Here is a 24,661-nt window from a genome sequence, read left to right as displayed (position 1 = left end):
GATTCCTTGCGGTTATACCGCACAAGGAAAAGACTTTTTCTTTATTTAAAAGCAAAACAAAAACCCAGACCACACTGAGTAAGCATCTAATTCAGTCTGTCAAAAAGTAAGGAATGAACTCACTGARCATGTTCGGGTAGCTCTTGCTCAACTCTTAATTCTGTTAGCAAACCTCTCCCTGAGATGTTTCCATGTTTACATATGATTGTTTTGCCCAAGCACTTTTTGTGTGTGTGTTTGAACGTAAAAATGGGCATTGCRGTGTCTTGCCGTATAATTACAGAAATGAAGTTCCTACATTACGGCTTATTCTCGGCACATTCAAGACTATTGGTTTTAGATGAATCGCATGTGTCTCGCTAACAGTTTTAACTGTGGATTTGGCCTTACTTGCCTGAAATCTGTCCAGGAGTTAGCAAATCTTAGTAGCTTCTGCATCTTCAGATGCTGTTGTCAGTAGGAAGTAAGGAMATGAAACTATATTAGAATTTTTTACAAGCTGTCCTCTAAGTAAGCAGGTTAATTTGAACTTGRCAGATACTGCCCACGAGTTTTAGCCTTGTTGTGCTATCCTGAGCAAGGAGGGAGACTGCATTTATTTCCAGTATTTGCTGTCTTGTGTTTTGTTGGTATTATCAGACAGGAGTTCAATTTTAGACCGAAAATCTTGTCTGTGTTGGATGTTCTTATCTGGGCAGCCGTCGTGCTGCCGTTAAAAGTGTTTATCCTCAGGCAGCTAACGTTACAATGGGAAAAGTATCTGCACCTTTTTCTTGAAAACTTCCCGAAGCATTTTGAATTCTCAAGGCYATTTATTTGCTTGGGTTTTTTAATCTTATTTGCCTTCAGTTGTTTGGGAGCTGAATTTTTTTTTCTCTTTTGCTGTGGAAAGTACAGGCAGGTGTGAAAAAACTTTTAATTAACAGCTTGGAGGGAGCCAGCAGAGGGAGTGTGTGAGCCCAAAATATTATTTCTTTACAAGTCCTACAAAATCTGGGGTGGCTTCAATAAGGGCGACAAATTTCAAGAGTAAACCTAGACATGGACAGTCCGGCTGGTTATCGCGTCCAGGTTGCACCATTTTCAAAATGGGCCGTGTTTGGGTCTAGGTTACTGGCATCTGCCTAGGGTTGACACTTGGATTCATGTCCAGCTTGGTTGGAGGGTTGCAAAATCRTTGGGCGACAACTGCAATTTCAGAATTGGAAGCGTGCAAATGTGGGTTGAATTTCCTCGTTGTGGGGGTCCGTCCTGGGAGGAGGTGAAAACTCAGAGAGGATGCCCCCTGTACACGGATGCCTAGCCCAACTGGATAACCTTTTTCACCTGGGGTAAATGTATTTAATGCACAGTGTGGTTTATATTTGGGGCTCGTTGGCCCCCACAGCGTGCGTTGCGAGCTGCAGTGGTACTGAATTGCRTGATGCAACATCTCCTTTCGTCCTGCTTGTGTTTATTATGCCGGCTCTTGCTTTGGAGAGGTTTTGATAGGTTTTTAAACAACTTGATGCTTGAACAGGCAAGCTATTTCAAGCGTAATAAGGCCATCAAAAGAAACTAGAAAGGCTTCAAATTCATTTGCTGCGGATGCATTCTGGGATTTGTGACTGRATGTTGGAGATCTCCACTTATTTAGCAGCTTTCTGCAATGATATCCAGAGACGGTCTTGGTGCTTTAGCTTTTTGTTTGAGTTCTTGATTTGTTAATATTTCATTAACCTTTTAGGCAAATCTTGATGTCTCTGCCTTCCTCTGGTTTATTGCATTAGCAAATTCTAATGACAGGTTAATTATAATAACAAGTTTTCCTGTGCACACTTAAATACTGCTCCTTTTTTTTCTTTTTTTCTGATGACCGTGTGCCAAACTAGAAGTGTAGAAACTGAGTGCTATCTGGGTTTGTATTTGTAGAATAAATCCAGAGTAAATCTCTCTCTCTCTCTCTATCTATCTATCTTTTTTTTTCCCCCTTTTCTTTTCCTGTGATGCCTCCTGTGCTGTAATTTTACAGGAAGATGCATTACGCAGAAGGTGACTACTTTGATTGGTGTGCTGTTTGTGTAATAAATCTCACTGCATGATGATACATGACTTCATTTTTTATATTTTGCTGCAAGCTTAGAATAAAAATGAGCACTCACTGGAACCTTCCCTCAGCTAAGTTATGTGGAGGGATGGCAGGGATTTCTGGTAACTATAAACTTTTTTATTACAATATATCAATTAAAATTCACTGTTAACCATGTTGTCATATTACAGATATACTGCAGGACGTATTGCACTGGAAGCCATGTAATTTTGAACATGCGTACAGACTTGTCTCTGGAATCCTTAWAAAAGTCCTAGGTTAGCAGGCAAAAAAACAAGCAGCAGGAAGGTAGTGTAAAGAGAGAGAGATTTCCAGTTTGAAGCTTGCAGATGGAATTTATGTAACCTTTGTTTTCAAGGCTGAAGCTAGGTCTTATTGGGAGGAAAAACAATTTCCTGCCGAAATGCAGCTAGGGGGAAAAGCTGCACTTCAAAGAACTTGTAATTGCCTGTTTTGGAGGGATGAAAAGAAAAGCTTGTTGCAGGTGTCCTCAAGGTCTCCCTCATTCATCCTTCCAGTGCAGCCATTTTCGGTCTGATACCAGCACAGCAACACGGGCAGGATATTGCACATCACCGTTTCCCAGGGTTTTTCACTAAAATCTGCTACTGTGCGTTGCTGAAATTCCCAAGAACGCTTCCAAGAGCGCTTCCCAAGAAATCTACTTTAGCTAACAGGACTCTAGGGCCCCTGATCTCCGCCCCATATCCCAAGCAATTCATGGCTTYGTTTATTCATGAACCTAATTGGTTTCTCCTCCCTAATGCGACTGGAATTAAATGCCTTACTTTGCTGTTGCTCTTTCGTCACTTGAAGTAATGTTGTGAGATTTCCCGTGGCTTCTTGAGGTTCTTGTTCTTGTAAGTACACCCTTCACTCCCTTCCTGTACTGTTGCGTTGATAAAGCAGTACGCATCTACCGCTTAAGTAAAGGAAAYAGTACTTTATTTTTGCCTGCTGTGTCACTGGAATAAGGCTCATGGCTTCTGTAGGGTGACGGATGCTAGCAAAAGCCCCKCTGGAGGGACAAAGCTTGCCAGGTCCGTTGCTCTTCCTTCTCCTCCTGGTTGAGCGGAGATCTGGGGCGAGCGCGGSAGTGTTTCCCTGCTCTTGCTTCCGAGAGGTAGGATTGGCTTTGAAAGCCTCGGTTGCAAATAAGGGGAGGGGGAAATGAAAGCCCCTGGGTGTGTGTGGGGAGAAACTTGGGGGCTTGTGAGGTTTATAGTGTTAGTCACCTAACGCACCCTTCTGCTTGCCCTGTGGGCAAAACTCTCCTCCCGCAGCCTTTGAAGGATGCCACCAAACGCTTGAAGTGTTCTTATTCACCTGCTCATTAAATTCTTCTTTTCATTTGCCAAATAGTCATTTTCCAGCCTTGCTTCTAATGGAAGTCGGAATGAATCCGGTGGTTTTTGTTTCCACCCGAGTCCTTGAYGGCGCAGGCGGCGCGGGAACGCCTTATGCCCGCTGCTGCGGATAAACTTACTTTCTTCATCCAGCAAAGTATCGTGCGACAATACTCCTTCGCAGTAAAGGTAGAGATTTCTTCAAGGAAAGCACTTGTAAGACTTGTACTCAAAAGCATCTGCCTGTTAGAGGATCGTTTTCTTGAGATGGGCGGGAAATCAGACCCAAGTGATCCAAACGTCTCTTTAAACACTACTCTGCTGTGCTGACRGGGCTGCTGACAAGCAGAATAAGTAGTTGCAAAACGCGAGGAAGAGGCTGGGGAGCAGGTTGGAGGCAGCTGATATCTTCTACCCCTAAATTAACTCCGTAGCAACGAATTGCCAAGTGCAATTAAATATCTGCGGGGTCCCTTCCTGCTTCCAACTGAAGCACTCATCCTTTTAGGGCTGGGTGCTTTAACACACCTTCCTTTTTTTTTTTTTTTTTCCGCAAGAGAGAGCACAGCTTCTACAATTACTTTCGGTTAGTGATTTATTTTATTGTGGCGTGTTAAGGTGAGCAATCCCGTGTGAGTAATGAGTGATGTGCTCTGACTCAGTGCTATTGCATGGCCTCTTCTTTTCACCCAACGACTTTCCCTCAGAGGTTGGGTTGTTCCCCCCCACCCCTCCACCCCACCATCACCCAGTTGGGTTATTTTTCCTAAGCACAGGAGGGGAAACCTTCAACGTGTATTGAACCCCTTTAGTTAGGAGCTGCTTTAGGTGAAGCGTTCCGTCTCCTGAAGCCGTATCACCGTGGCTGTGCGATGCTTCGTTTTGAAAGAGCTTTAATTACTCGCCCAAAGTTCTTGTCACCCCGAAGGAAACCTTCTGCCGTTCGTGTTTTAGTGCAGGCCTGAGCCGCAAGTGGAAGAACAGCAAGGTGATTCCCCAGGGACGTAAACCTGCAGCCTAAATCCTGAAAGTGCCTGCCCAAAGCCTTGGTGCGTGGTCACAGGGGCTTTTTTTTTTTTTTTGGTCTCGATGGGGATTTTGCATGAGCACAGTTCTAGTCTGGCGTCGTTAGCAGCCTTCTAGATGTGCCCAAGCCCGGCATTTATCTTGTCGGTGCATTTAATCTTCCTCATCTGTTTGTTCCGCTGCGGTGGATAATCACTTCAGCAGAATAAATAGCAGATTCTTAAACACATTCGGGAGGGGAGGCAGAGAAAATTGCAATTCTTCTGAAATGAGGAAAATGGTTATAAAATGTTTTGCCAACTGGCAGAGAAAGAGCTCAACAGCGGTCACGGAAACTTGCTCACCGCTGGCAGAGTTCTGGTTTGATTGTGCTTTGGCGTTTTTACATGCGTTATTTTAGGCAGTTTGAATTTTTCTTTGGTAGGGTTTTAGGCTCGTTACTAAATACTCTGAATTATTTCTGGAGTAGAAAGCACTTGCAGAGCCAGGCTAAATGAGTGAGTGTCTAGTAACTACAACACAAGATGGAAAACAAAATGGAAACTGTGATCCTACGAGGGGAGGGCAGATGCTCCGTTCTGCTTTTCAAATAACCAGCAAAAATACTGGCACGGAATTTTCTTTTGTGGGTCTGCAGAATAATTGGAGATGTCCTGGGATACCTGAGCTGTCTCTTGCTGGCTACCTTGGGATTTTTAGCCTTTTGCCTTTAAGGCTTTTGAGCGAGGCTTTTTCCTTGGCTGCACAAGGCAAATTTTTACAGTCCAGGGGTAGTTATTCCTGGCCTGCAGTTGCTGTGCCACATTAGCAAAATCTGCGTACACAGAAGGTCAGGCTTTAAGGATTATTTTGACAGAGACTTGCCTTTTGGGAGTTGCGAGTTCATTACTAATTTTGGGCACGTTTTCCCTAGGAAAAATAACGGCATGGGTGTTAACGCTTGGAGGATGGTTATTTGTTAAGCTCGAACGCTTAGAAACCCGGGATTTAGCGAAGGAGGCCCTTTTAAATATTTATGATATTATAAATTGGTCTGGTACAGCAAGCTCTAATTAAATCCTGGATGGTCTGAAGTCATCTTGATTTCTTCTTGAGGAACGCAGAGGAATTTCATTGTTTTCCTGGCGAGCGCTTGCTATACCGATGCCCTACTGGGTTCCACTTCGTTTCAACCCGCTTCCTGTAATTTTCCACTGAGAATTTCAGGATTATGTAGCTATTTTTTTTCTTTTTTAATGAGAGGTTGGAAACGATATAGCAGCGAGGGATGTGCCTCAGAGCAAGCTGTGTTTGGGAGCCAGCTTGGGGATTAGGCTTCGCGCAGGGAGTCGTGTTGGAAGGAGCCTTGGATCAGCTTGTCTGCGCCCGTGTGTTGGTGTTGGGGCAGATCCACCAATGTGTGTGGAAGACTGGGGTGGGTGAAAGCCATCTCTGAAGAAGGCTTTTATGAAGCCTTCTGTGCCCACAACCCTCAAAAGGTTTGTGTCCTTGCTTTCTTCCATCAGGAAGCCTTGCACAGCTAAGCCATCAGATCTGCTGGTAGACATGAGCGTGTACCTGTTGTCTGCTGTGAGTGTGGGACAACCGGGAAAAGCCCCGTGCAACTTCTCCGTCCCCAGATCTGCAGGAGAACGTGCTATAAGGAGGCAGAGAACAGGAGCATGTTCCCTCTGAGAGCTTTTCTTGGTACTCTTGCTTCTCAAATTTGACTTAGAGATGCTTTCCTGAACCTTGACCTAATCACTTCTGATGGTACGCGGAGCTGCCCGTCTTCTCTTGGGTCCCATGGAAAGGTCTGCGCACTGGTGATTAACCTGCTGTATTGTGTTAGCTCCCGAGTGTCCCCCAGAGGGTTGAAATTGCAGTTTAATAATTGGACTATTTATAGGTAGAGGTGGTGGTGGGGGAAATCTTGCTAGCAGGGTATTCATTTTTGCATTCCTCAGCTGACCTACTCCAGCAGGGTTTGTATGTTATTTAAAAGGTAAATAAAAGCTGTCGGGAAACGTATGTCGGCACAGTCCTGGCTTCTAAACCTTGATAACGCAACAGATTTATTGTGTGAACCTGTCAAGTCGAGGCTTATGTTCAGCGTAGTCACCACAGGTGCCCAATCCTACTGATCTGGATGATCCAACTCCCTGTTCTGATTTTTTTTTTCTTTAATTTAAATGCAACTTTTGCTTTTTGTGTGCGTGTTTTGTTTTGTTTTTCTTTCTGGCTCTTAAAGTTTGCAAGCTTGCACGTCGTTTGCCGCGTTCGGCCGCGTAACACGCCGTTCGCTGATGCCAGCGGCCCTTATGTCAAAGCGTCCCGGTTCCAACCTGCCGTTGTCACAGCATCGACTGTGCGACGCGGTCCTGACACGGGGACGTTTTGAGAGCATCTGCTAGCGTGATAACTGCACGTTTGATTATGACTTGGTTTATACCAAAGACTGGCAGCCCCTGGGATTTTTCTGAAGCTGTTGCATCAGCGAACCTGACAAAAATGGAGAGTAATTCTGGCTAAAGTAATTTTTCTGAACCTGATCCTGCATATATATATGTATACATATTTTTTTTCCCCCTCACCTACAGAAAATAAGCAGCTGAGTGCACGTAGCTTAAAAATGGTAGAGATTCTTTTTTTTCTTCTTCTCTTCCCCAGCATGCTCTTTGAGAAGTTGCAACTGCTTGGAGTAAAGCAGACCCGCTGGCAAAACTGGTTTCGCTGGGGAGGAGGGGCTGCAAGGCTGTCCCCTGGCTCCTGTTTCTCCTCGGGGATGCTATCGATCTGGTGGGGAGCCCTCCCGGCGCCTCCGCTCGGGGCTGGCTGCCTTTGGGCCCCGAAAAACCGGCCGGTCTCCTCGGCCAAGAGCTCGGCCCCGGAAAAGCGTGGCTGGCTGCAAGGAGCGCTGCAAACCCTCGTCCCCTCCCCGGAGCCGCCAGCGCGGCAGCTTGAATACCTTCTCACGCTTGGCGAGGCTGCAAAGGCGGCGGGGGGTTGAGAGACTGTAATTTCTGAAGTGTTTTTTTGCTGTCTCTGTATTGTCGGTAGATCTGAGAGTGGTGAGAGATGAAGAAGTGGCCTGGGAAAATACTGTGCAGAGAACGACGTGACGTGTTTGCATTTCTTTTTTTTTCTTTTTTTCTTTTCTTTTCTTTTTTGCTTGGGTGATGGTGGTTTTGAGGGAGGAAAGGTGCTGAGCCCCTGTTTCTACATATCGGGGACCTCTGTCCTGAGCTCGTTGCTAAACTCTGCAGCAAGGTTCAAAGTTTTGCAAAATCCGAGAGCTTAACTCGGAATTTACCGAGGTAGAGCCCGACGTGGGCCTGTCATGCCTGCAGCACAGCTTGCGACTGCGTTTCTRCCGTTCATAGTCCAGAGCTATTAAGTTTTTCTGTGACCTTGATGTGTTGTATTTCTTTTTCCCGCCTCCCCACCCCGTTTTCCCTTGAAGCTGTGAAGTGGAATGCCATGGCCAGTTCCTCGGACAGTGAAGATGACGGTTTCATGGCCGTGGATCCGGAAGAAGCTGTGGTCGAAGGGACGATGGAGCAAGATGATGAGCCTCATGCCGAGCTGGAGGTCGAGGAGACCAGGCATAACAGATCAATGCTGGAGCTCCCGGAAGAGGTTTTGGAATATATCCTGTCCTTTCTTTCGCCGTATCAGGAGCACAAAACTGCTGCCCTTGTCTGTAAACAGTGGTATCGACTAATCAAAGGTACTAACAGCTGAGATGAGAATGCATTTTCTTTTTTCTAATTGTGGGAACAGATGGTTATTCCAGCTGGTCTTTGCTTTGCTTTAGACTCACCTGTTTGCGTAGGTTTTCTTTTTTAACTCAGAAATTTGACTCGCACCAAGTTAATGCCAGGAAAAAATAGCTCCAGCTATTGGTTTGCTTTTCTGGTAGAAGGCATTGCTAACGACGGAAAGGCTGCAGAACTGAGCCCCTCAGCTCAGGGGAGTCTTGTTCCCGGTTGGCGCTCYCCACGATAAGTCTGCTCGCTGGTTTCTGTTTTTGAACCCTCCCGATACACTGATAATGTGCAGCACTGTTTACTTTGTATTTAGGGTTCCTCTGCAGCGCACACAGGAGCCCCTGGTTCCCAGTGTCCCATGTCTAATGTGCTTTAATTGTGCTTTAATTTGATCTTATTCAGTAATTACACACTCAAATCCTTAGCTTTTGGCTGGAAACAGAACTGTCTGGTTCTTGCAGCTTTAGAGTAGCCCTGAGATACAAATGTTTCAGTGTGCCTCAGCGCAGCAGTAATTGTGAAGCCTTATGGGGATATTTTAATGCCAGATGTAGGCGATGCAGCAAAGAGCTTTGCTTGTAGACTTGTCCACACTTTATCTGCCTCTCTGCTCTTGATATTTTCTGAAYGTGCTGGGCGATTTCAGTTTGTTTGACAAAGGAGTGGCGCTGTTGGGGAGAAACACTTTTACAGGCAGTTAGAGAGGAGACCATGCAGCTGTAGGAAATGAGACACACCTGCACTAGGATAACATATTTCATCTAAAAAGCACAAAGTAGTGTCCGGTGAGAAATGCCTCCATTTCTGCCCTTGCTGCTGAGTACAACAGGGCATTTGTGTGGGGGTGATCTCTTAATTTGTGGAGCTTTTTGCACGTGTAAAGCGTTGCTCTTAGATCCTTGGGGTTTGCCCAGGGTTTAACAGGTTGTGGAGGTGCAATAAAAAACATCTACTTCGGAAACAAGCATTGCAAAATGACTTTCTGTGTAAATGTGGGTCAGYTGACACTGCCAGCGCAGCAGCTTGCACCATGTTGAAACATTTCAAGCATCCGTGGGCTTTGACTGCTGCTCGGGTACGCTTTCGCCCGCTCGCGTGTTCCTGAAGCGATCTTGAGAGAGGGAAAGGACGCAGCTGGAATGAGCAAGCATGTGATTCACCCTGCGAGAGACTGTGGGAAACATCCTCTGAGTGTGGAGGAGGCATGAGCAGCCCAAGGTGCAACATGACATTGCAATGACTGGTTCACCTCTCAGGTCTAGGGAGCGTGGGTGCTGAGTGCTGCTGGGTAGCCCTGTCCTTTTTTTTTTTTTTTTTTTTTTTTTTTCAGTGGCTACAGGTCTAAGTGTAATTTCCAACCTGTGCTCTGAAAAGCAGAGAGGTCACTTGAGGCAAATGCTTGATTTGGTTTCTACTGGGTAATTTTTCCTGTTTGTCAGGATACATCTGCTTTGAAATCCTACAGTTGAGGTTGCATTTCCCTTGTGTCTCTTAGGGACCAGCTGCTTGGGGATCCAGCGCTTCATTTTTAACGCTTCCGGCTCTGTGTCCCGGAGTGTGATTTCTTGTTGGGGGTCTTCCTGGCACGGGGCTCTCAGTAAAGAGAGCTGTTGAAAATTATCTTGGYGGCTCAGGGTGATTCCTGCCACAGCACAGGTCACCAGCAAGGAGCTGTGGARCGAGCCAGCTCCTTCATCCTCTGCAGCAGGCTGAGGCTTAGGAAGCTCAGGGGCTGGATGCTGCTGTCGATACCCTCTGTAGCCCAGAAATGCAAGCGCTTGAGTGCTAGAGGAAGACAACGTTTAGCTGGGTTGGGATCTGCTCCTTGGGGGATGCACTTTCTTAAAAGCTTTTTTTTTTTTTTCTGTGAACATGTGAAGGGCCAAATCCTCCCTTCGAGCACCAGCTTGAGCATCTTGAAGTGACGTGGGGTTTGTGGGCGCGTGGTCGAACAGGCGCTTTAGGTCCCAGAGCATCTGTAGAGGAGCGAGCGTAGCCTTAAATCTTCAGCAACTGTTTCCTTCCCCTAGGAAGCAGTATCTGCCCCTCTCAGCACAGACAGACGTAGGTACTCCATACAGTTAATCACATATGCTTGCTGTTCACAAAGGCTTTATTTTACCTGCTCAGAGCTAACAGATGTTGGAGATGAAGGGCAGTAAATCTGTTCCAGAAATGTCACTGACTTCTGCATATTGACTATACCCACTCTTTCTTTTCTTGATTCCTCTATGAATTTCTACCAGGGTATTTACACTTCTGTCTGAATACAAGGCTTCTTTCCATGATGGCTATCCTGCTGCTACCCACTATCGTGGCTCTTATGGCTCTTTAGCAAGGACGGTGCCTCCTTTGCATGGGTGCATTATGCATTGCCTTTGGACGTGCTTGTGCAATTGTGCAGGCACGGATCCTTCCTAACATGCCCCAAATTCTGCTGACATCTTGTTTTTTCTTCAGGTGTGGCCCATCAGTGTTATCACGGCTTTATCAAAGCAGTGCAGGAAGGAAATATTCAGTGGGAGAGTCGCACTTACCCCTATCCTGGAACCCCCATCACGCAACGCTTCTCGCACAGTAAGTAGCTGCTCAGAAAAGCTCGGCTCGCCCCTGTTGCGGCTCCGGTTTGCAAGGGAAAGCTCTGATGAGGTGTTTGTATCGTCGCTGGGGATACAGCTGCAGCAGCACACAGCACACGTGCCAGTCACTGCAGCAGAGTTTGAGCTGCTTGGCGTAATATGCAGCTCTGCCAACACAAGCGCTTTGCACAAGAATAGGGATTCAGTAGCTGGTTGTCGTTATCATCCCATTGCTCCTAGGTTATCAAGAGGAAACGCTAATGGAGGGCGGGGTGTTTTTTCCTCCTTGGTGTGCCTTCTGTTCCTTTAAGCCATCTGCAATTTCTGCAAATCTCACGTGTGAGCTTCTTTAACCAGTTCCCCTTCTAATCTGAGCTTCCCGCGTCCCCTTCAATAGAGACCTCACTTGATAGCGACTTGAATCCAGTGACTGTTGCAGCAAATGAGTCTGCGTACTCACAGATGCTTGAGGGGGTGTGCTGGCTGCTTTCTACAGCAGATCATCTTTTACRTTTGAGGGTAGTGTAGTTTGGAGGAGGCTGTGTGTAACTTGCTTTGTTAAAAGCACCCAGGACTGCGCACGAGACACACTGAGGCCAGCACATTTGCATTGGGTGTGATTTGTTGATAGATATCGACAAGTTACTTGACAACCCTGCTTAACTTATGAGGCGATATTTTTTGCCCCTTTTTGAACAGAAGTTCCCATTAGGAGAGAGCTGCTTAAGTAAAACTTATTTGTACTGCAGGAGCATCTAGCTGCCTTGGACTGCTGTGCCAGGCAACCTATTGAAATATGACAAAAATTCAGTCTTCGTATCTTTGTCGCTGGGTCCGAGCTCTCAGGGAGACAGTTCTTCCGCAGAGCAGAGTTTCATTTTTAAAAAAAGTAAATAAACATGATGTAAGTGGTGCGATTCCAAGAGCAAGCAGTAATAAAACTTTCATATTCCCAAGTAATAATTTATGAAGCAACTGATGCGCAGAAGGCGCAGCCTCTTGCCAAGGCAAGTCTAGGAGGCGCTGCAGGGGAATTATGGTGAAGTCATTGTGCTGCTCAGATTTCTTTGTCCTACTTAAAAATAAATAAATAAAAAGGCACTACAGTTTGTAGCTCGTTTTCAAGTGGCAATGCTAATAAAGTGCTTATTGCGGATGATTGCAGTGACTTGCAGATTTGCGTTTCCCTTGGCAGTATTGGCTCTCTGATCGGGCTGTATCTCAGGGTAATCTCATCTGGCACTGTTTCCRCCCCGGTGCCTTGGAGGAGGCTTGTTGCGTCTTGGCGATATGCTCGCTGCTTGTGCACTGCGGAGTGGTGGTTGCTTCCAGGTGAACCTTTAAGGCTAACTATAAATTACCCGAAGAAGCCCAAAGTTGTTATATCAAGGACTTGCTGCGTGCTCAGGACCATGTCCCAATCCAACATGGGTTTTGAGTCTCTCAGGCCATTGCTCTCGGAGCACGTAATCCTTCCTCATCCGGCTATTTGACAGCACTCTGCTCTCTCAGCCCTTCGCCGCTGCTGAAGCGCTATTAATGTCGTTTACGTGCGGAAAGCTCGTTTGGGTTAACCGGTTTGCCAGCTTAATTTTTGGAATGGTTCTCCAGATCTGTGGGATTCACTTTCCGTTTAATCGAGCCATGCGCGTTTGTGGGCGGATTCCGATATTAGGGCCTGGAGAAAGGTTTGATCGAGGATGAAATTCCTCTTTGACGGCAAGGATAAAACAGAAGCAGCGAATGGTTAAGCGCTCAGCTTACAGAAACATCCAGACAATTTCCAAACTTATGATGACCTAAAATATTAAGCTGTGATGAGCCAAGCAGCAGTAAAAACAGGAGATCTAGGAAGCGGGGAGAGAGGGAGGACTTGTGAAGCCTTTTCTGGTGGGGAGTGACATGACGAACTGTCCGGATTCACGGGAAGAYGTCATCTACCTGATCGTTTGAAGTCGACAGGCACCAATAGCTGGCATCAAAGAGYTGGTGAGGGCTATCCTTCTCCCAAGACTTAATAGAAATATCCCAGAAGAGCTAATATTGAGCCAGTATTTGAAAGGACAAGATAGAGAATTTTAAATAGGTACAGGTCTCTGTCTTTCATAAATTCTCAGGCAAGTAATAGAAAAATTCCCTGATAAGGAATAACTAATGTCAGTCACCAGTTTTATGGAAAAAAAAGGACTTGTCGAGCTCTTTGATTATGTGCCAAGTTTGGCTGGTGAACCTTCTGGATGGGTTGTAGTTTTTCTAGAGTTTGATTTAAGCTGCATAGCATTACACCATGTCAATAATACTGGGATTTTTTAAGTTTGAACGTATGGGCTTACTATATTGCATGCTTCTCGCGTAGCTTTTTGAGCCGGAGACAGGGTAGCTGTCTGAAGGTGTAATATTTGTGCTCATCACCTAATTGTCCTTTCCAACCCTAACGTATAAATCTACAAAAATTACAGTAGTGCAATGACTCACGTAGTTAAATAGCCAGCTGCAGCCAGAGAGCGATGTCAGAAGGTGCGAAAGGCACGTGAGAAGGGAAAAGCAGCAGAGGAACGTCGAGCGGCGTGCCAGGAAATACCGATCCTTTGATGGACGAGTTGGTACCGCTGTGACTAAATTTAAAGACCAATTTCCCATACGGTTTGGGGAGACTGTTACCAGCATGACGGCTAATGAAAATAACTTAATGGATTAAGCTAACAGATGTGGAACACGGGAAAGTTAAAAGTGAAAAGCTTTATCTTAAAGGATGGTTGACCTTTTTTGTTTTTTTTTTTTTGATGTTTTTTTTCCCTCCCTCCTCCTTTCCTCCTGAAGATGAGGAGGCAGTTGCAGAACCGAGGTCTGGAGCATTTTTATCGTGCCGCAACTTGCGGCGTAGTTGGTGTAAACATCAGTGTCAGCCAGCAGCCCCGAGCTCTTTTGCTTGCAGCCCTCCCTCCTGGCACTGCTCTCCAGCTAAGCAAGGTTAGGCACGGAGACGTCTCCTCTGAAAACCGCGCATCGAGGGAAGCGATGTCGATAATTCGATGTGCAGCCCTTCCCCTTGTGATGTGGAGCTGCTGCTGCGGCTTGACAGGGCGCTCGGGGGACTGTTGCTTTGCACGGGGAGCAGGAAAATAATCCTGAATGAGAGAGGGGGAATAATTTTGCAAGGTCCTTTCCAAAGGAGGCGGATAGCTTTTACGACCGGTATCTTTACCAAACCTCAGTTCCGACAACTGCACTTCTGGGGCTGCGTTTCCTGTCCTTAGCTGAAGTGTGCTTTCTCTCCAGTCGCAGCTCTTTGAAGCTCCAATTGGAGTAGCGTTCTGGGATGGTTTAAGAAAGCTGTTATGTATAAAGGCCTGTTGACATTTAGCAGCAAAGCTGCAGGGATGTTTGCACTTGAGGCTTGCATAGAAATGGGAGTTCRACAGATCACTGCCTTGTCCTCCTCTCTCAGATGCAGGATATGTCYCATATATAGGTTACTTTGTTTGATATACTTGGATTACTAATGTTTAAAAAGCTGATGCCCTTTAATTGCCATCCAGGGCATGTGTTTTGCATTCAGCTTTCCCCTCTCAGCTAGAGTCCCTTGATCTCTATTTTCATTATCTCATACTGCGGATGAAAATCTCTGATGCTTTATTCATTGCTGTTGTGCAGCACAGGTGGGGAAGACAGAAATGTAGTCAAAATAAGCTGACTCTGCAGTCKCTGGGTATCAGTGTCTTCAAACATGAGAAAGAAATATTTATTCTCTTCAGCTCCAGTTACAAAAACATACCATCTCTGGCATATTGAAACTCTGTGACACCCTAACTTTTGCTAGGGCTTTAAAAAGAAAAAGTATCCAGTGGCTTTTCAGTTTCTTGTTTCCCACCCAGTAAAAAGCTGGAAGCACCACTGACACTCTCTTCCCCTGAGTTATTCTACATGTTTGAAAAGCTGCTATCAAACTGCAGTTTTCAGCCRTACATTTTTATTTATTTACTTATTTTTAAAGCCAACCTCATCTATCTTGGCTTCAGAAGCTTTAAATGGCTTGCAAAGAAGCAGCAGGAAAGCACAGTTTAAATTGTTTYGGTCTGGGATTAAAATACATGTTGTGAGGACGTCAYGGTGCCTGTGTGCCTGGCCTGTTTTTAAATCCAAATAGAGGAGAAGAATGCTGYCACCTCCTCTCCAAAATAATAAATTAACTGGGCTGAGCTGGTGCGTGAAAGCAGCAGTTGCCACGGGTTTGGCTTGGAAACGAGGTAGCTTCCAATCGCTCTTAACCTGTGACGATTAGGTAGCGAGTAGATTTCTAGGGAAACTGTGAACCATCGAGAAACCATAAATAGAAAACTCACAGAAAGCTCATTGCAGTGCCCCRGATCGCAGTTGCACGTGCGTGGGGTGCTGGGTGTTGGCTGCTACCCTTGAGTAGCGATGGGCAGAGATCTCTTCCTGGGTAGAGATGACATTTCAGCATAGAAGGAGTCACCGTGTGAAGAAGGCACACGGTCTCATCTTCCAGAGTGGATAGGTACTATAAATTACTCCTGTTCCTCATAGAGAGCAGTGCTGCTGCCCAGAAGATGGGCTGGGGGATCGCACAAGCTCTCCTTGCCTGCTCCAGTGCAAAGTCARGCACTTGGCTTAGCTTATATCCCGTGGCAGGTAAATCCTGAAGCCTGCGGAGCTACAAACCYGGTATTTATGTTGCCAGCACGTCCTCCACCTGGAAGGTGGCTCAGCAGTTTTGTCAGGTAGGTGTGCGTTGTTGCGATGGTCGGTAAGATGCGGTTCAAGATGCCTGGGGATTTGTGTGCCTGAGAGCTGGGTGGTCTCAGGCCACGAAAACGGACTTGGGACGGTGCCCTCGTCCGTTCTGCGTCTGCAGATCATCCGGCCCCGCTGTGCGGTCAGCRAAGCGCCCCGGACCTGTCGGTGAAAGCCAAGGGCACGAGGGCYGCTGGCTTTTCTGCGGGCTTTCAATAGGGGCGGCGGGTGATCTGCATGACAAGCCCCAGGTCAGACGGTGGGGCGCAGCGCGGAGGCCCCGGGGCTCCGTCGCGGCCCCCGCTGAGCCGYGGTATTGTGTGCGAGCGCTTGAATGCGCCGTTTTATTGCGTGCAATTCATTCGGACCTGCTGGCTCTCCGCGGCGAGATGAGTATCACCAGCGTGTGTACGGGTGGGCTGTGTTAAAGAGCTCTTTTGCTCTGGAAATACATACCTCCAGACTGCAAAATTAGGGCTGTGGCATTTCTTTCTACCGAAAGTAGGTTATCACGCTGTTTCTTTCACTCCAGATACTCCATTTTGAATCTTTCTTATCGYTGAAAAGCCTTTTTTTGTTAGCATGAGCTCCTAGTGCTGTGTCCTGTCCTGTCAGGTCAACTAGTCTGAATCTATTTTTTGCTCAAAGCTGCTGTACTTGTATGCTAGTATTATCAAATGTGCTGCTCCGGTGAACTTTTGGCAGCCTTGAATTTCCTTCTTGCTCTTCAGTCTTTTTCTGAAATCCTCCTTCACAGCGAGAAGCCCATCCTGCCCGTGCCGTTGATCTTGCAACTTCCCCTGTCACGTTGGTTATTTATGCTGATACTTGGGCCTGAACCCGGAGATCCGCTATGGAGGATTTTCTGCATAAGAAGAATTCCTTCTCACCTCYGTGTCAGCTTAAGAGCCATATGCTGGTCTGCGCTGTGGGCTGCCTGGCTGAACTTTGACATTCGCTTTTGGTTTTCCGCTGTTGGGCAATATATCGCTTGTCATCTCAAGGGCAGTGAGTCCTGCTCCTTCCAAGCCCCAGCTGATGCTCTTTAGCTTTCCCAGAGCATAAAATATTGTGGTTTTTATATTGCACACAGGCCTATGTGCGTATGGAAAAGATTTGCCGTGTTTTCCCCCTGCTAGACTTCATAACACGTGCTCCAGGAATCTATGAGGAGCGGTTTCATTAACCTCCTCCCCATGCTGTAGAGGCATCACTCRTGTTTGTACGGTCAACGTTGGATTATTTTGTGACTTTGAGAGCACTCGTACGTCAAGTTGGGCTTCGGAAAGAGAAGCTTTGGTGAATGTGGCGCCTCTGCATTTTGGGGCTGTTTGTGTGCCTGTTGCCAAGTTCCTGGTGCTAGGAGAGTATTAAGTATGTACTGGGGAGATGCAGCTGCAGCAGCTAACAGAGCAGTACCCTTAAGATATAGATCAGGACTTCAAAAACAAACTTGTCCTTTCTGCCAGCCGCACCATATGCTCCTTTGGCAAAGCTCTAGGGGAAGAATCTTACAGAAAACCTGAAAATAGAGATTTTTCAGGGTATGTCAGGCCAAGGGAGGATTGCATTTCTAAAAGCATCCGGTCGAGGAACGTGCCTGTTGCTRTCTCACTTGTTTTCAGGTCAGAGGATGGAAAGGTTATAGGGCCTGTGCCAAAACCACCTGCTCAGGGCTTGTCTCCCATACACGCTCTGCGCGACTTAAAGCSCATACATGTGAATCTTGGGCTGTTCAGCTTCATGTCACAAAGATGGGGCCAAAAGCGCTCTTCCCTAGCAGTCACTTAGTAAAATTTGGCAGCTCTGCAAACCCTGTGGACTAGCTTAGAAAGGTAAGTGTGCTGAATGCGTTAATCGTAGCTAATCTAATTAACTGCAAGCGTCTAAGGCAGCTTTCTTTGCGCTTACAGGAGCAGCTCTGCTTGGGGGAATAATCGCCTTAAAAGGCTCTTGGTGTAGGTTTACGTTGGTCAGGGATAATCATAAGTAAGCCCATGGTTGCATTGAAGTYGCTGTAGCCCATTTTGGTTTTCTCTTCTCTGAAACCCGGGATGCAAGACCAGAGAAGTTAGATTTAGAGAAATGACTGATCTGTTTTCTTTCTTTCTTTCTTTTTTTTTTTTTAGGTGCATGTTACTATGACGCTAATCAGTCGATGTATGTGTTTGGTGGCTGCACGCAGAGCAGTTGCAATGCTGCATTCAATGATCTCTGGAGACTTGACCTAAATAGCAAAGAGTGGATCCGGCCTCTGGCATCAGGTGAGAGGTGATGGATGTCCRTAACCCTTCTCTCAACTCCCTTCCGTACCTCTGAAGCCTTCATCAAATTTTATCTTGCCCACAGGGCTAAGCAGTTTGATTCTGTGTTTTTTCCTCATATCTTATGATTGTCTGAACGGCTTTCTGGTTGTGTGTCTTTTAAACACAGAATATCTGTGCATCCGTATACCTGCAGCACTGTGCTGTGGAGTAAATWGAGTTGTTCCTGGTTTTCTTCTCTGTCTGGAGAAGCTATTTGGTGCTATTCTATCCTATTTAGAATGAGTGACACTTAACTGAGGTCATGAGCCTGTGTTGACAGGAGTTGTTGTCCTAGAACAGTGATTTTCGAGGAGCTTAGGTAGCTGCCATCTCAAGTATTTTTGAGGAGTGGATGAGACGTGCCCGTGCTGGCTACCTACAACAACCAGGAAAGCGTGGGAAAACAGGTACATTCCCGCAGTCCATGTGCTCTGAGCAGAGCAGGAAAATACCACGGATTATTTCCCACACTGGTTTTGAACTTGAAATGTCGCACACAAAGCACTTGTTTTCCATATATCTCTATATTTGACTGGAATAACTTTGGTAAAGATACAAGAATTGGGAGGAAACTCTCTGCGAGTGAAAAGTAAGTAGAGAAGTACCGATTTCAACRAAAGCTTTACGTTTAAGGAAGAGCAGCTTGGCATCTGCCGTGCTTGTTGAGATATCCTGTGTGTTGTGCCTCCAGTATTGTGGACTACTTGGTTGTTGTTTAAGCCTGTGTTTTCCCATCAGATCTTTCCCTTAAGTCCTTCAAAATTTGGATGTTTCTGCCTGCTGGGGTTATCTTGGGGTTACTCAGGTGTGGCTCCACATACTTTGTGCGTGATGACAGTTCTCTGGATATAAGATTTCACCGGTCTTAATACTTTCACTAGACTTGACTTTTTTTTGAATTGGCAAATGTAGTGTGTGACATCTAAACGCTAAAATTAAGCAAACCATGTTGGACTGAAGTGTGGAGCATATAAAGGCGTGACTTAAAACGAAGAGAAAACTAAGCTAGAACTGTAAAGCTGGCGCAGAACAGGTACGTAGAAAATAATTTTGCTTCCTCCTTCCTTCTGTAATGCTCTCCAGCTCCTCTCACTCTGGTCAGGGGTGAAGAAGAGGCCGTGGGTAGCATAAACAGGATGCAGGGCTGTGCAGACCTCTGGTCTGCCCCAGGACRGCTATTCTTGCAGCCTAGTGAGTTCTTCCGTTGGATTCAATGCGGGCCACGACTCGCAGTTAGTACTCGCGCTGCGTTAACGAAGCCGACTGCCAGCACCCAGCTCCGTGTCTCCGTCACCCCCTTGGTATTTTTATAAAGCAAAATTCCCACTGCCTTACTAACAAATAGCACTTTTAAAAGAATGAGTCCTGTGGGAATATGTGTCAGAGTTAAGTCCCATGGGAAGAACCCCCGAGGAAGTGTTTCTGTATGCTGTCATGAGCGCATGTAGCGAGATCAGATCGCAACTGAAACTTGAGGCAGTCTCGCCGAACAGAGTGCTCTTGTTAATCTGTCTTCAGAGAAGATGAGTCACCCGTGCTTGTGCCGGTGGTGGTTTCTTGCACTCGTGGCTTTTTTGGTGCCCTAACCAGTGTTGGCACCCGCTGCCTGGGAAAGAATAGTGACTGGAGGGGGCAAAAGCCAAGAGCTTTGAAACTTGGAATGAGACGCAAGCAATGTGAGAGGGATTTTAAAAGGAGAGCTGACTTTGATTGATTAACGCTTGCTTCAGCCTGGGGTGTGTGCAAGCTAATTACTCCTGGAGGTTCAGGAGGAATTCCCAGCCTTTTGTTCGAGATAGCTCGTTCTACTGACTCCCTCCGCAGGGTAGGTCTTTCTCCAGGAGAAGATGATGGCTCCTCCGCAAGGCCAGAGTCTCGCTTTGAGAGATGCGATGATGCGCAGCAGCTTTTGTCCTTACTTAGCATGGGTGTCTGATCTAGTGCAACACTGTTTATGTCCTGAAAAAATACTCAAATTCACAACTTGCTTTCCGTTGTCGCTTAAGGCTGACCTAAGATCTACCTGCTCTTTAGAGCAGACAGCACAAACTGAGTTACTGCCTTTTCTATGTCAAGAAGCTAATTTGCTTTTTCCTGTAGTCCGCTTTCTCTGCCTCTACGTACTTCGCTGTTGGAGTGGAAAACACCTGGGTAGGGCTGCCTAAAGGAAGCAAAAGYATGGTGCCAGGACCAAGCTCTAAGTATCTTGGACCTTGCCCAGTGCCGTGGTTCAAATGAGCTCAAACAGCCTCATCCCGTTCCCTTATGTGAAGATCTATATGCAGTCCAGGAGAAAACTCCTTTTTTTTTTTTTTTTTTTCTTTTTTCTCTTGTTTATAGCCACATCTTCGTTTTGCTTTTTTTCCTTGGAGGCATTAGACTAGATGACGTCAGGGTTGGATAATTCTTCTCCAGTCTGAGTTGTTGCACTTAAGGACTAAATGTTTAGCCTTCAAAGAAATAATTGGGCTGGATTTCTTTACTCTTGGAGACAGATGAGGGAGGTGATTGCTTTAAAAAAAATAATAGTAATTTTTGAGGTTTCAGAGTACTTGTGGCTTAGATCTCAAACAACAGCATTGACTTTTGACTTTTAAATTAGRCAGTAGCAGAACAGGGGAGTTAATGCCTGGAATTGAATGCTTTTAAAAAGGAGGGTAGCTAGCGAGAGCTCTGTTTTAGGGAAGGCTCTAAACTCTTCTCCCTCGAGCTCTTCTGGCCACTTGTTCCTCTGCGCCCCTCTCCCGCATGCAAATGCAGCTCGAGCAGAAGGGAGCATGCAGAAGGATAATTAATAGCCTGTATTATGTGGGATCCCYGGAGGGGAGGCGCCGATGGTGACGGGCATGCAAGGATGCCGTCGTGCTCCGCGCGCGAAGGGAACTTGGCAAGCAGGACGTGCGTGGATGCCAGGTGAGGCCAGCCTGGCTGAAGCTGAAGGATTCGTTTACTTTTGGAGGGAAATGTGCAGAATTGGTTACCTGGCCGCAAAGAAGAGGCGCTTGTTTGCTGTCAGCTTCTGCTGCTGGGGGACAATTTTAGTCGTTCCCAGCTGCAGAGGAGTTGAAACGCCCACGGGAATTTACTGTGTTTTCTTCTCAGATCAGTGATACCATCTTGTATTTTGTCATTTTGAGTAAAAAAATTACAGCTGAAATGTTCTCCTCAGGCAGCTGCTCCGTGGAAGGCAGGTGCTTTCTTCCACGAGCACTTTCCTCCCGTCTTCRTTACTGTCAGCTCAGCCACGCTGCTGGGAGGAGAGTCCAGCTCTCAAGGAGCAATCCCCTACGCGTGGCACGGGGAGGTGTTGGKATGCTTTATTTGCGTAGTTTAATCTGGGCTCCTCTTTGACTTCTAGCCTATCTGCATGGAGGATAGTCTGGTGGAGGGTTAGAGATGCTTTAAGCTGGGGTTTGTTTATCCAGCTAGAGGCTGGGCTTAGYCTCGCTCCTCTAGCTCAAGCTTCAGCATGCTGTTCCAGTGATGGTATGGGCAGGATTGCTTTTAGTGTCRATCATCCTCTAGAGCTCCCAGAAAAAGAGCTTTTGTGCTGCTAAATCAGCCAGGAAGGAAACCAAAACCAACTTGACAGTGGCCCAGAGGAGCCAGTGGAACGGGTGAAGGGACGAACTTGTATGTTGAGGATTTTGGTGTGGTTGCTGACACCTGGGACTTGGCCCTGAGTGCAGATCTACTATGCCAATGCGAGGGAAGACATGTCCTATTTCCTTGCGGGTTTACAAAATGCTCTTGATGGGAATCCTTCCTTCTCTGTGCTTTGAAAACAGTGTGGCAGTTCTTAAGAGAAGCTGCCTTAGCCATCAGCATTAACCCAGACCCTTTAATGTCTTCTTCCACTCCGTGTTTTACGTTTCTGTTACCCTCTGGCTGCAGTGGGTAATTGATAAGCAGGCATGAGAGCGTATCTCCAAGAAATCCTCTTCCTGGCTGCCTGTGCCGTTGAAGCTCCCAGAGCAACTGTGTGTTTCTACAGACTTTCTCCCTTCTTGGATTTGTTGGYTGAAGTTTCTGCAGGAGCTCTATGCTTGCCTTCTGCCTGCCAAAGCCATACACTGAACTGGCAGGTACTTCTTCCTGGTGGAGAGGAAAAAATGTAGTCCCACCAGAGACCACCTGTGTTATCAGAGGTGGAAAAAAAAAATATATATATATATATACATATATATATATATATATGAAATAGTCTTTTTTTTGTGTGTGTTTGTGTTGCCATTGTTTATTTTATAAAGACCAGGTCTTTGCAGGGAGAGCCGTGGATTAAACCAGTGGAACCTGCGCATCTTTCTGGGTGTTTCTGCTTTGCTTAGCCTCGGCCAAGCACAATCCCCTCCTTTGCTCCAACCTTCCCCGTAGSTACGTGAGAAGGCAAGAAAGCTCTATGCAAAAAATTCCCGTCCCCACCCTTGAGGCGGTACGCGTTCCTGCTGTCGGGCAATGGCAAGGCCTCCCTCCTCCCACTCCGGCATCGGAGGAGTTTGGGAGACTTACGACTTTGCTCTTCCTGTTTGCTGTGAAAAGGCCTGCCATGCAGCAAGCCCCGAGTCCACCCTTCCGGTAGGAGGGTAGAACTTCCCAGGGCTTGTTTCCTGGTGTTTTCATCTCTCTGCCATTAAGCCTGTAGCTTTTGCTGGGGAGGTGGGAACAATTCTCTTAAAACTACAGGCTGGAAACGGACTTTGAAGGCAGAAGGAGTTTGTTAGATGCCCTGAGCACCTCTGTTAGTTTTCAGAGACAGGTTGCCGGTGTCAAGTCTTAGCTGCTTCTGAGTGACTGATCCTCCCAGTGTTTTACTGCTGTAGCCAGGAGTGAAAGGAGTAAAGAGCTTGAGCTTAAAGTTTGTACTTAAAACAGTAAACATCCAGATGCGGTAACTCTGCAAAAATCTATGTCTGATTCTCTAAGCCCTCTTCTCTTCCCAGGTCCATCTCTGGTCTTTATCGTTTCAGCAATGCCTGGCCTGTGTGTTGAGTAAGAGCTGCTGGAGTTTTAGAATGGAGTTTCCCCTCCTGAGCGGAGGGGAAGGTGCTTTGATGAGGTTGTGTCAACAAAACTCGCAGGCTAAAGGAGGTCGGAGGAGGGATGCTGCTGTCACCCGGCCAAGGTGGCTGTATCAGATGTGGTTCTTCTGCCATGGGAGGCTGTCTTGGCTGCAGCATGAGAGAGCAAGAAACCTGCCCTTTAGTCATTTAGTGCAAATGGAGTGGTTTGCCYTTGTCCAAAAATCTTGCTACCAGCAAAAAGTCCTGTTTTCATAACCTTCTCTTGGAGGAAAAAAAAAAATAAAAGCAAGTTTTCAAAACAGTTGTTCAGGTTTCATAGCATTCTTCAAAACAGTCCYGATTTGGGGTGAGCATCCTTGTTCAGAGCTTCTTGTCCTGTATGGAGTTGAAAGGAGACCTAAGCCATAGCGAAGATACAATTTGCAAGAAGGTGTTACCAGATGGCGCGGGGAGGTTGTGCAGTTGAACGCCAGTGTCTGCGAGTCTGTCGTCCGCTTCTCAAACCCTTGTGCTGAGAACGAGTTGGAAGGAGGCGACGCGCTGTGGTTATGAAACCACTGCTGCTTATCGCGAAGACATCAGAGCGCAGCCTGCAAGGTGTTTCTTACCAAAACAAACATGTTCCCGTGTATGCAAGGAGGGAAACCAGGAGAAGCACTTTTGAAAATAAACTTTCAAAATTTAGCCTAACTTGTTTCGATTTACAGCCAAACACCCTGGAGAGAGTGCTGCAGAATGAACCTTGTCTGTATGTGCACTTCTAAACTTAGTGCGATGTTTAACCGCCCGATTTAATTGAAGGCATACCTAACTTTTAATAAGAACGTGGGATCACCGTGAGCACACTAAAGCCATGTCATATAGCTCCTGGCCTCCTGGGTGTCAAAAGAAGTGAAGAACTGGTATCTGGCATGGARTAACATCTCTAGTTACGACTACAGCTGCTGCTTCAGGTGTCTCATACTTCAAAGTAGAACAGGTTAATGAAACAGATGGAAACTACTCCAAATGTGTGTAGWGTCTTTCTGGCCACAGGTTGGGATGGGTGAGATCTAAGTGAAGGGAAGAATGCTCTTGTAGCACTGAACACAGCYTGTAAGAGTAAAATGTCTAGCTTTTTGCCTGATCTGATTTCTTTATTCCTTATGGACCGTTGAGTTTCAGCCTTTGCAGAGCTAAAACTTTGCAGGTTGTCATTGAAAGTCCACACTGACTCTTCCACCATGGTCAAAAGCCTATTGGAGCCTTCACGCCTAGAGTGACTTGATCCCATTGGAAACTCTGACTTAAATTTCTCTGTGCCATAGTAGCTTAAAACTGAGTTCTCCTTGGGTTCAGCCACTTGACTTCTGTCGCCAAATGCCCCCAGTGCCTACTTGGCAGGTTTTGCACGGCGCTCTAATGAAATGCCTCTGGAGGGCTTTCGGAGCATCGGAGGAAAGGTGCTCTGGAAATGCAAACCCGCTCAGCCCTGCGTGATTAAGAGATGCTCAAACCTCAGTGCCAGTATTTTGGAAAACAAATTACTGCGTCTGTGCAGGTATAGGGTAGGTTTGTGCTGCCCGCCGTTTGACAGGCTCATCGTGTTCATGCCGGCCCTTGGGACGGAGGTGCTGCGGCAGCTGAGGTTTCTTGGAATTGCTTTTGCTATTTTAATGTGTTGAGCTTTCCTCTTCGGGCTCCCAGGTTYGCAAGCAGATTAGTTAACAGGAGCAAAGTGGCAGTAGTCTTTGACAACTGTATTCTCCAACCCAGTGCTCTTGTGTCAGGCTGGGAGTAAAGAAGGAGCG

General features: G+C 46.5%; 1 protein-coding gene across 2 annotated transcripts in view; it reads left to right on the top strand.

Moving 5' to 3' along the window:
* The window catches only part of FBXO42 (F-box protein 42), a 49,214-nt gene that overhangs the window by 9,831 nt on the left and 14,722 nt on the right, over positions 1–24,661 (top strand). Inside the window, exons 2-4 of one of the 2 annotated variants that reach the window (XM_085319932.1) lie at positions 7,904–8,170; positions 10,671–10,787; positions 17,674–17,808. In XM_085319932.1, coding sequence (XP_085176058.1) covers positions 7,921–8,170; positions 10,671–10,787; positions 17,674–17,808 — 502 coding nt within the window. In that variant the 5' untranslated portion in view covers positions 7,904–7,920. The remainder of the gene's footprint in view (positions 1–7,903; positions 8,171–10,670; positions 10,788–17,673; positions 17,809–24,661) is intronic. The other variant, XM_085319933.1, reaches the window with a different exon arrangement.

Source organism: Rhea americana, unplaced genomic scaffold (genome assembly GCF_003343005.1).
Source record: "Rhea americana isolate MKP2758 unplaced genomic scaffold, rheAme1 scaffold_603, whole genome shotgun sequence".
NCBI lineage: Eukaryota > Metazoa > Chordata > Aves > Rheiformes > Rheidae > Rhea > Rhea americana.
Note: the sequence above shows the minus strand (reverse complement) of the source record. Positions and strands in the feature narration are given on the sequence as shown.